Here is an 11,077-nt window from a genome sequence, read left to right on the forward strand (position 1 = left end):
TGGCAGTCTTCTCCCATTAAGCCAAATGGTTTTAGAAGGTAACTGGTGCTGCTGTCCTGCATATCACATCACCCTGTGTTCACCCATAAACCATGGGTTACAAACCATAATAGCTGAATAGGGGGAAGAGGCTGTGCAGGTCAGCTGGGCATAAGAGTGATGCAACTGCCAGTGGACTATTGCACAATTATGTCTGAAGATAAAACTAGTCCAGAGAACGATCCCCCATCAGGTGGCTCCCAAAGTAAATAAATAAAAAATAAATGAGTTGAGCCTCACCAGCATTCTCTAGAAATCAGCTATGATTCTCAATTAGAACAGGATAAAATAGCCCAACATTCTGTTCCCACCATGGTCACTCATGGAAAGACTGAAATTAGAATTATAGCAACTGAGAGGTACATAGCTTCTGAAAACAGAGGGAATAAGGCCATCAGCAATTAATAGTCTTATCTTCCATTAATTTGTCTTACTAGGTTTTAAAGCTGCATATTATGAAAACTCACTTTATATTGTCAAATTAAGCCAATTTCTCAGCTTAACTATATGATGGGGTGAAAAAGAAAACGTTGTCTTCTCTGATCTTCATTAAGCTTCATTGCATAACCCTGAGTTCTATTATTGAGAGAAATAAAATGATTTCCTAGCTACTTTCCCTCCCACTATGCAGAATTACTGTACAGTATTTATCCAAAAGAGAGAGAAGTTTTTTTTCTTTTTAAATGATTTTCAACATAATTTAAAGTAATTTAAATAGGAGGATGAGGACCATCTTAGACTTGCTGAAAATATGTTTATGGAGGCAGACAAGATTTTAAAAAATCTAATATTTTTCTTTTGACTGTGGGTGTGGGGATTGTTTTAAATTCACAGTCATCTCTTGTCAGTTAAATACATATATTTTATTGTATTCTCCCCTTGCTTACTTGCCTTTTTCTGAAAAGTATCATGTTGTACTGTTTCCATTTTGGGAAATTGCTCCATATCCTTGATCATTTCCCTTGCCTATTTAGGACGCTTTTCATCCTGATACTTTTTGAAGTGTGGTCAACAGAAATCAGCTTTAAACCTAGCCCATCTGGGCTAATCTGAGTCAGACCTGAACAGAAGATTAACAGGAAATGGCAAAGTTGGGGAACTGAAAGTTGGGAAGAAGACAATGGCAAATTATTTCTGTATAGTTGTCAAGAAAATGACATGTCTATAGAGTTATCAGAAGTCAAGTTCAACTTGAGAAACTTTTTACTTTAAACAGAACTGTGCACGGTATTCCAGGTATGGTTGCACAATGTATTATTAATTAGAAAGGCATAATGAATGAAGCTCCCAATTTTATGTTACTTTTTAATCTTCTTATATCACTTTGGGAAAGAGGACTTTGAAAAACAAAGATAGAAAGCAAGCAAGCACACAGCAAGCTAAACCTTAAGGCCTGTTAAAGATTTTAATCAGAAAATCAGCAATTTCACATTTGAATTCTTAAGTGTGAACTCAAATATAGATTTCATTATTTGCTTGTTTTTAAATGTATTAATAAAATTACTTTCTTCTCTTGTCACTAGTATTTGTCTTCAGAATGCATATATGTGTGGATGTATGGTTTGTTTCATTTTAGCTAAATATGTGGTATGAACTTAGCATTCTGGTTGTACCCCATGGTTTATGGCTTAGTATTTTGTGCTAATCCAGCCATGGTTTAAATAAACCATAGTTTAGTGTGACATGATTCCAGCCCCAGGTTCTCAGAAAATGGAAGTTTTTGACAGAACTTCCATTTTCAGACTCCCACAAGTATTTCTCCTCCATTTTCTGCAATATAATACAAAAAATTTATTCATCTTATCTTTTTTTCCCCTTTAGTAAGCCATTGGTATCCAGCAGTCCAAATGCCTCATTAGACTGTTTCTGTCTCTGAGTTATCTAATGAATCAATTTCATTAAATAACTCATTTATTTATTTATTTAATGAGTTATTTAATGAGTTATTTAATGAGTTATTTAATGAGTCATTATTATTCATGAGTATGTGAACAAGTTCTTCAAAATATTTTTTTAAAAATCCTTATCGCCTATTTGCCTTTCTTCTGTACATATTTGTGCTTCATTTTTGTTATCTGCATTTGACAGAACTTCCATTTTCTAAAATGATCTTTGTGTGTGTGTGTGTGTGTGTGTGTGTAAGTAAAAGTTTTATTGGCATTGCTCGTTAACCATGCTGGTGATCTCCTAGACTTCCCTGATTTGCATTATACAACATATTATATTATGTTGACTTGTCTTTTCTACTTCCTTTCTGCCAATTTCCTCATTTTTGAAAAATTGCCTCTTTTGAAATGAAGTGTGGCTAAAAGGTATTTCCACTCACGTTTTCAACCCTGTAGCTGGGTTCTGTCAGTTCAACAATTTGCATCTCTCACCAGGTCCTGCACGTGACTTAGGGCTAAGCCCAGAATCATCTTTGCTGGATGGTTCCCTCATCATCTAGGGTATCCCTTGCATGTGGTACTCTGACATGAGTTGTTCTTGAAATAGCATGCTACATGGGGATCTACAGACACCTCTGCTTCTAAAACTACACATCTTAGTTTAACTGCATAAGCACATTCTTTAGCAACTTACACTTCAGGATGTTATTTTTTTCGTCTCTGATAATGCGCCTGGTTAGTTCCAGCAAACCCCACAAGATATGTGCAGAGTGTATGTCTATTCAGGGATGCATGTTTTCATAAATCTCCTCAAGCGTTATTTACAGTTTAATTTCAGTTGTTCTCCTTCTGATCATGACTGTGCTGAAGTATACTGTTTCTTTTTCACAATGGTCCAACATTTAACAGGTAAAGCTTTTCATATCATTAAAAACATTTTTGACTGGAAAACCAGCATCTAGCTTCTCATAGCTTATGTCTGGGATTTGTCTCTACCAAACCAGAGTGAATGTTTCCAATCAGAATCTTCTGCAAACGTGGTCTCTCTGACTCACCTTCTGTTCTTGCAAAAACATGTCAAACATGCGACCCACCCTTTGTCCATGAGTATCACTATTATGACATCTCAAATATTATGCAAGCTCTGAAAGAGATAATTGAACTAGATTTGCAGCCAGATTTCTAAGTTTAGTTATTTATATGGGGTGCAGAAAGTGACTCCTTTTATATAAACAATTTGTTATTATTGAAAGTAAACCATTTTATTTTTGTCTTTCATAATTAAACAACTACCATTATGAAGCTAAGCTAGTTAAGGAGCAGGATTTAAGTATTCTTTTCTAAGCCCTACTTCTATATAACATTACATATTCTTATTCACTTTTCTCCCATCAAGACATGATGTTTTTTTCTCTGGTGTGGTATGTGGACTTTTGAATGTTGGTAGGTACTAAGCGATTTGATAGTGGCACTTACATCAGTAAACATTCCTGGGCCAAAGCATTTAAAAATATGGTATTCCCTTTAAAGCCATACTTGGGCCTTATCAGAAAATAAAATGGTTTGCCTGAATTGAGTTCACACTAAAAAGGAACATATAAATCTTTCCAGTTAACAAATAACAAAGGTCTGCTTGAGCATAATTTTTGAGTCCCGTTATTTTTACACTAGTGATTTATTTATATCACTTATATTGAAGGGATATAAAACATTACTGGTATTTTAGTACAACGATGGATGCACGGTTCTAGAAGTTATATGTTGCTAGGTGGAAATGAGCTATATCGGGTGAATCTAATTCCCCTCCAACAAGACACCTATGGACAAATTTTACAAATGCTTTTTTGGGGTGCAAAATGCATATATGAATCCACTAGTATATTTAAGGATAGATGAAGGAAGAATGGAACAGAATATTCAGTACTATATGCACACATGTGACATGTACGTATTTGTATGTTTTGTTGCCTAGGACAGCAACGATCTGTAAGGCTGTGATTGTAGATGCTGTTTGCTTTCTGTGAAATATCTGGCTTATCCTTAGGGCAAATGACAACTGGAATGATAAATGCCTTCCATGGCATGCTTTGTAACAAAGGGCAACCAATATCATGAGAAAAGTCCCATGACTAAGGTTAGACAGAAGCACCTTTAACGTAAGAGACATCACCCAGAAGCTTGTGGTGGGGGACAACCTGTCCTGGAGAGAGATGGGACAGAGACAGAATATAAGGGGGCCCCAGCCAAGAAGGAAGTGGAGGCAGAAAAAGGAGAGGTTGCTTGTTCAGAGGTGGCTGACTAGGTCATATCATAGTGCCTGTCAGGAAACCAATGTTTAGAGACAAAAGGTCCCCATAAAATGCCCTGTCAGTGAACCATATGGAAATGTTCACTAAGATGGTTACAGTTGTTTGTGATTATTGTGCTAGCATCTTTTATAATGATTTTATCTTTTGGTCTTAAAACATGTATATTATTATTGTTGTTCAACTAGACTTTGGGTAAATTTGAGCATCAGAAGCAGACTTATAAGAGGAATAGTTGATATTCTTTTTTTCATGGTAACAATCATAAATCCTTAAATCATGAAATCACAGAGTTGGAAGGGGCTATGTAGATCAAGTCCAATCCCCTGCTCGGTGAAGGAAATCAAATTAAAGCATTAGTCTAGCTTCTGCCTGAACATACTCAGTGAAAGAGAGACCACCACCTTTCCCAGCACTGTACTTGCTTCCACTGTCAACTGTTATTATTGTTAGCAAGTTTTTCTAACAATCAATCAGAAACTCCCTTTGTGTAACTTAAGTCCATAATTTCCTTTTCTGCCCTCTGAGATGGTAGAGAACAGAGCTTGGCCTTCTGTAAGACAACTTTCAATTGCTGGAGAGGGCAAACATATTTCCCAGTCAGCCTTGTCTCCTCATTCTGATTCCTTTCAGTCTCAGTACTTGGTAAGGCTAGTTTCCAGTCCCTTGATCACCACACTGCCCTTCTCTAAATCTTTCCAGTTTGCTTGAGTCCTTCCTCAATATGTTGCCCAGAATCTGACGCAGCACTGTACTTGACAATGGGTCTGACCAGCACAGAATAAAGTGGAAGTATAATTTAAACCATACTTCTGTTCATGCAGTCTTTTTGCTTCTGCAAAGTGAAAATGGTTTTCATGCATGTTTGTCACAGCACACAGACATGGACACACACACATGGACACATATATAGTATACGGGGAGCAATCTTCCCATCATTTTCTATTCATTTCTATTTTCTATTCATTTTCACTGCCGAGAAACCTACAGTATTTTCTGCTTCTGGGTCATTTTATTTCTTCGTGTCTTTGGTTCCCCAAATACTTAAGGGCGTATCTGTAGACATTTCTTTTGGGCTCACAGGGTTCTTTGATCACACAACCATTTTTTTTTATTTTTCTGTTCATTAAAAAAAAAGAAGGTAGCATACTGCAAAGCGAAATAGAGTTATTATAAGGTTATTTGCAAGTACCAATTCTGGGATTTGGTTGCTGAGTGCCAGTTCAAACCAACGATTGCCTCCAGCCATACTGAAAATATTCCTAACTGGCTTGTAAATAGTGATATTTCCTTTTCTAGGTAGCACTCCATTTCTGTGCGGGTGAAATCCTCTTTATAACATTTTTTCTTGCAGGCAGTAGTGCCCATTGTTGTTATGCTTTGAAACTTAAGGAATGTATCAGCCTTGTAGATCAAAAGGTAGATACACTCTTTTTCATTATGTGACATACAGTTCTACATTGGTAGTTAATGTTATTCAGTGTCTGTGTCATATATTTTATATAGGTAAAACCACTAGAAAATTTAAGAGAATTGAACATTTGTCAAATACTGATGAGAACTGAGAAACTCCTTTTGTTAAAAATTGGTTACATTATCATTATAGCCTTTCGGATTTTTCCTTTTCAGCTTAGAACAATACCACCTTGAGCAGACAAAGATCTTCTTTACACAAAAGCTAGATGTCAGCTGAAATGTTTGGCCCTGAAAGGTCTCAGTGAAGGTCGTGACTTTGTTGCATTACTCTAATTAGACTGTTCTGCCATGTTTTGGTGACTAGGGATTATACGGAGTGTTAGGCATACCATACTGTTTATTTTAGCTAATTAGAACTTGGTGGGTAAATTTTTAAGTATACATGTAGTTATTTACATGATTGCTTGATTGATTATGTGCCACTAAGTTGGTGTTGACTCCTAGTGACCACATAGATTTTCTCCATGATGCTCTGTCCCTAACCTGGTCCTTCAGGTCTCCCAATGGTGCCCCCATCACCACTGTAACTGCGTCTATCCACTTTGCTGCTGGTCATCCTCTTCTCTTTCCTTCCACCTTTCCCAGCATCAGAACCTCCTCCAAAAGCTAGACCTTCAGATAATGTGTCCAAAGTGGGATAATTTGAGCCTGGTCATTGCGCCCTGAGTGAGAACTCTGGGTTGATTTGTTTGTTGATCCATTTGTTTGTTTTCTTGGCTGCCCATGGTATTCTCAATGAGTTTTCTCCAATGCCGAATTTCAAAAGTGTTAATGCTCTATCTTGCACTTTCAGAGTCCAATTTACAGGACGGAGGTGTTGAAAATTCTTTCTGCTCACATAGTTGCTGCCAATTGTACATTTGTTGTATCTGGAGTTTTCCTTATTAATGGTGCTTTCCCCCCCCCCCTCTGCAGCTAACAGTTGTGAATAGAGGCATGTCCTTCTAATGTTATTTTAGTGTAACCATATGAGTTATTACTTTTTTAATATTAGCAGTTTATTGGCTAACATGCTGTACATATTATAAATCATCTAGAGTCGAATTGGATTGAGGCGGTGAATAATTTCATGAATAAAATAAAATATACAGTGCAATGCCTTACACAGTTCTCAAGCTGATGGAAATTGCTCGCCCCTTATCTATAGCCATGGGTAATATTTTTTAAGGACCCAAAGTTGTTGGCTTCAGAGTGCATCCACTTGCTTCCCCCAATATATGACTGCCAGGGTTGCAAAAATCCCAAAGCTCATTAAATGGTAGCAACAAATTAAGAGGTTTGTTGTTTTTTTAAAATCTCCTTGCTACCATCTAGTGGACACCTATCTTTTTTTTGCAGCTCAGATACATTAGCTGTAATCATTGGGCATCCTCCTATGTTGAACCACAGTTCCCGCCCTCTTCCACCAGGGTGATGGAAGGCTGGCATGTGGGCACTGCTCCTGCTTCGGCCCAAAACTGCCTCAGCCTCATGGGCTCGAAGCGTTCTTCGAGGGAGCTGATGAAAATGAAACACAAACCGATAAGGAAATGCATATTCAAGAACGGAAATTACTTTTGACTCACCCACATCTCACTTTTACCATGAGAGGTTAGCTTTTGCTTTCTGGGAAGTAAAAAAAAAAAAAAAGGAAAAGGAAAAGAAAGGGATCCGGACGCTCCTCATGCTTAGTCCGTACAGAAGAAACAGTGTTAGAAGCTGTATGGGAAATAACCTCGCCGGGCTCCGCTAGAATGTTTTCCCGGTCTTCCATTTTATCTATTTGTTTAAGGTTTTATTTTGTTACCCTCCGCAGCCGAGAGACTCTTAATATGAGGACTGCCACCGCGGTTTAACTGAATCTGGTCTTGCTTAGGAAAAGGGGGAGAGGTGATCGCTGCGGGAAAACTCCGGCTTCCGACTCGGAGCGCGCCGCGCACGAGCGGCAGGGGATCCACTCGCGGCGCTGCTCCCCGCCTCTGCGGAGGGCGCGGGAGGGATCGTGGGCGGAGCGACCCGGTCCGGGACCGGATCAGATCGGGGAACATGGCGGCGGCCGGCCGGAGGGTGGCGAAGGTAGGCAGGGTGACGCGGAGACCCTTTTAGGACTTCGAAGGCAGCTCGAGGAAGGCTGGAGAGGCGGGAAAGGGGAGGCTGGCTGTGCTTCAGGAAACGTCGCAAGCGATGGACATTTTGCTAAGTAAGGCCTGCCTCTTTGGGGCGGAGGCGACGGAGTCTCGAACCGGCAGATGCTGGGGAGCCCCGCTGCATCTCCAAGATGAAGGAGTAGCTCCTGTGTCCGCCAGGCAGGCAGGCAGTTCTGGACCCCGAAGGCTTAACCGGGACGTGTGGCTGGAGTGGGGCAGGCAGGGCAGGAGCAGCCTGCGGCGAGCTGTCCCTTTGACGGCGTCTCTTTTTGCTAAAAGCCTTCGGCAATAAATGTTTAGCTTCAACTTTTGCTGGGAAGAGGATGGTCTTAACGGGATGCCCTCCGAGTCCGTGGGCTAGGGGAGCATCTGCCTGGCGGTCCGGGCGTGCTCTAATAATTTGGTGCCCTTCAGAGCCGCAGGAAGACAATCGGAGCCCGCTGGCTGCGGGTGGCCCCGTTTTGAAGGAAAACGCTTGAAGGGAAGGCTCAGGAGCTGCCAGCGGAGCCGCTGGAGGAAAGGAGCTCTTGGGTGCTTTCGGTTTCGATTACGGTTAGCTGGAGAGCTTGCGTGGGAAGGAGGGAGGAGGAAACTAAACCAAACTGAAAAGCTGTTTGGAGAATGCCAAGTGATCAGTGACTCAGAAAAGCCATAAAGCAGGTCTTTACGCTGCTACGGTATAAGCCAATGCATTTTACAGTGACTTGAAAATGAAAAGTTGATGCTCCTTGGATGCATTGGACTTCAACTCCCATAATTCCTAGCTGCCTAAATCCAGGGTGAGAGCACCAGGTTGGGGAAGGCTAGCATAGAAATACGCCTGGATTGCTTGAAATCTGTCAGGCTGCTGTCAGCATTGATCTTGGAGCTACTTTGTTGTGTGGGTGTGGTTTTCTTTTCTTTTTTCTTTTTTGTCTTTTCAGGAGCTTGATGCCATTAAGAAATTAGGGTTACGATACCTCCGGAATATTCAAGCAGACGTGACCAATATTCTCCTTTGGAAAGGACTTTTAGTGCCGGTGAGCTTAAGGGAGCTGGTTAAAAACAATTGGGACTGAGAGCCTGCAGGAGATTGTAATCATGAAAACACTGCAAAGTATCAGAGTCTTTATTTAAGTGAGAGAGGATTATATTTTCAACTTGGGATGCTAAAAGGCCTTACGTGTTCACTAGATGGGAAGGAACTATTTATATTTTAGATTGGCCTGCAAGGAAAAACCAGTTCACTAGCTCCTGCTATGAATCATGCTTGTTCCTGTCTTTGTATCCAGGATAATCCTCCATACAATAAAGGTGCCTTCTGGATTGAGATCAGTTTTCCACATGAGTATCCACTCAAGCCTCCCACAATAACTTTCAAAACCAAGATCTACCACCCCAGTGTGGATGAGATGGGTCAACTGTGCCTGCCAATCATCAGCGCAGATAACTGGCAGCCTTCTACAAGGATAAACCAAGGTATCACATGAAGGGGCAGGATGGGTAGAGCTGGGGCTGCTGGGTGGCTTTCATTCAATTGCCAGTTTGTGTGTGTTTTTCTCTGTTTGAAGGAAGTGTCACTTTTGATCTTTTCTGCAGTAATTGAGGCCTTGATAGTGCTGGTGAATAAGCCTGAAATAGACCACCCATTGCGCCCAGAAGTTGCTAAGGAGTTCAAACAGGACTACGAGAAATTCCTGTTGCGGGCAGAAGATCACACCTGCAGTTTCAGTGAGCAGCGGCCATGCGAGTGACCTGTGCCCCCGGATCAGTGTCTGCCCTACGTAGCTGCCTATCTATTCTTTAGAACAGTGTTTCTCAACCGTGGCAACTTTAAGACGTATGGACTTCAACTCCCAGAATTCCCCAGCCAGCATGTTTTAAAGACTGGAGACCTTGTCTACTAATGGGATGGTAGAGAAGGGGGATCAGACAAATAATGTACATGATGAAATTCTGGATTGTTCTGACTTTAAGGCCAGAACTACCCATTTGGGGAACATTCATACTCTTGAACAGGCACAGATTCGAACTTGAGGTGCAGATTCATCTGAGTTAAGTTAAAATCTGTGCCTGTTCAAGGGTATAAATGAAATCCTGTGTTACCTCCCCATCCTGGAGCTAAAATCTGTTCCCAAAAAGAGTAGTTCTGGCCTTAAAGGCAGCATTGGATTTCGATAACTTTCAAGTCAAACTGAAGAGATGACATGGTTTTCTAAGACAGAACAATTTTCTCCAAAATGAACAGAACAAATTAGGACATCTGCAAAGTTTCAGGAGTACGTCAGAGAATCAGAGTTAGAATTCCACAGAGAAAGTAGTAAGTTTTCTGTTTTCCAAATGTGGAAACACTGGGTTGATGAGAGGAGGGGAAAAGCTGAGAGGGTTGCTTTCTAATCAAAGAATGACTTACAATGAACAGACCAACAGGAATGCTTCTGGGGAGAAAAAAGGGTATTGCACTTTCGCTTTGTAACTTGCCATTTTCTTGCTAGTTCTATCTTACCTAAGACGAAGAAAATAAACACGTTCTTAATTCTTTCTCATTTATTCTTCCTCATGCGAGTCTCCATTTTCATAGTCAGTCCTACTTCAGCATTTTAGCTTTGTTTCCAAATCTTTCCTTTTCTATTCCAAGTTCAATTTATTCAATGTATTGTAGAGTTTCTCTCACGTCTTCTTAGATCTTAGTAATTGCATAGGCTGTGTGGCTTCCCAACTCTTTCTCCATTCATCCTTTTGGTGGTGATTAAATTATACTTTGAACCTAGCTTTATGTTCTGTAATAAATGTAGGCTATAATTTATTATAAATAATGTTACCTTACTGTCATTACAGACTTCTGCTGTCGTATTGTTTTCTTTTAACTTGCTGTGTGTGAATTTGATTTTACACCTAAGCAAAGTACAATGATTTGTTCTAACAGCTGTTAACAATACAAGAATCAGTCTCATGGATCACAATGATGTGCACTGAGACTATCCGGTGTTCAATATCCCCAAAGAGCAGATTAAACCACTAGGACTTGCTTTCCTAGGACTTGATTTCTTTTCAAGCTCCCCGCTTTTTAAAGGAGGTTGCTCCTCTGAATGTACTTGCCCTGGCCATGGAAGAAACAAGAATAGGCATTTCTGCAGGGTAGGATGCCAGCGTGTACACACCTGTCTTCTGATTTCGGTAAATAAGAAACAGTTTGCAGCTCTCCTTCCTCCTCAGTTCAGGCTTAAAGCCCCCCCCCCTTTCTAAATGTGATGTATTTATATTT

At 40.3% G+C, this 11,077-nt stretch overlaps 1 protein-coding gene across 1 annotated transcript; it reads left to right on the top strand.

Moving 5' to 3' along the window:
• The first annotated feature begins 7,406 nt into the window (after positions 1 to 7,406).
• UBE2L6 (ubiquitin conjugating enzyme E2 L6) lies at positions 7,407 to 10,353 on the top strand. The gene is made up of 4 exons (XM_007423066.4): positions 7,407 to 7,762; positions 8,757 to 8,852; positions 9,105 to 9,291; positions 9,412 to 10,353. The coding sequence occupies exons 1-4, from the start codon at positions 7,733 to 7,735 to the stop codon at positions 9,564 to 9,566; spliced, it is 468 nt and encodes a 155-aa protein (XP_007423128.1). The 5' UTR covers positions 7,407 to 7,732; the 3' UTR covers positions 9,567 to 10,353.
• The last annotated feature ends 724 nt before the right edge of the window (positions 10,354 to 11,077 follow it).

Source organism: Python bivittatus, unplaced genomic scaffold, assembly GCF_059951505.1.
Source record: "Python bivittatus isolate LINGU-HERP-01145 unplaced genomic scaffold, Pbiv_v1 ctg000480_np1212, whole genome shotgun sequence".
Taxonomy (NCBI): domain Eukaryota; kingdom Metazoa; phylum Chordata; class Lepidosauria; order Squamata; family Pythonidae; genus Python; species Python bivittatus.

Coding starts and splice junctions, on each gene's coding strand:
- UBE2L6 (XM_007423066.4), top strand. CDS start 7,733: ATGGCGGCGGCCGGCCGGAGGGTGGCGAAG. Junction 8,853..9,104: donor GGAAAGGACTTTTAGTGCCG/GTGAGCTTAAGG, acceptor CTTTGTATCCAG/GATAATCCTCCATACAATAA. Junction 9,292..9,411: donor TTCTACAAGGATAAACCAAG/GTATCACATGAA, acceptor TCTTTTCTGCAG/TAATTGAGGCCTTGATAGTG.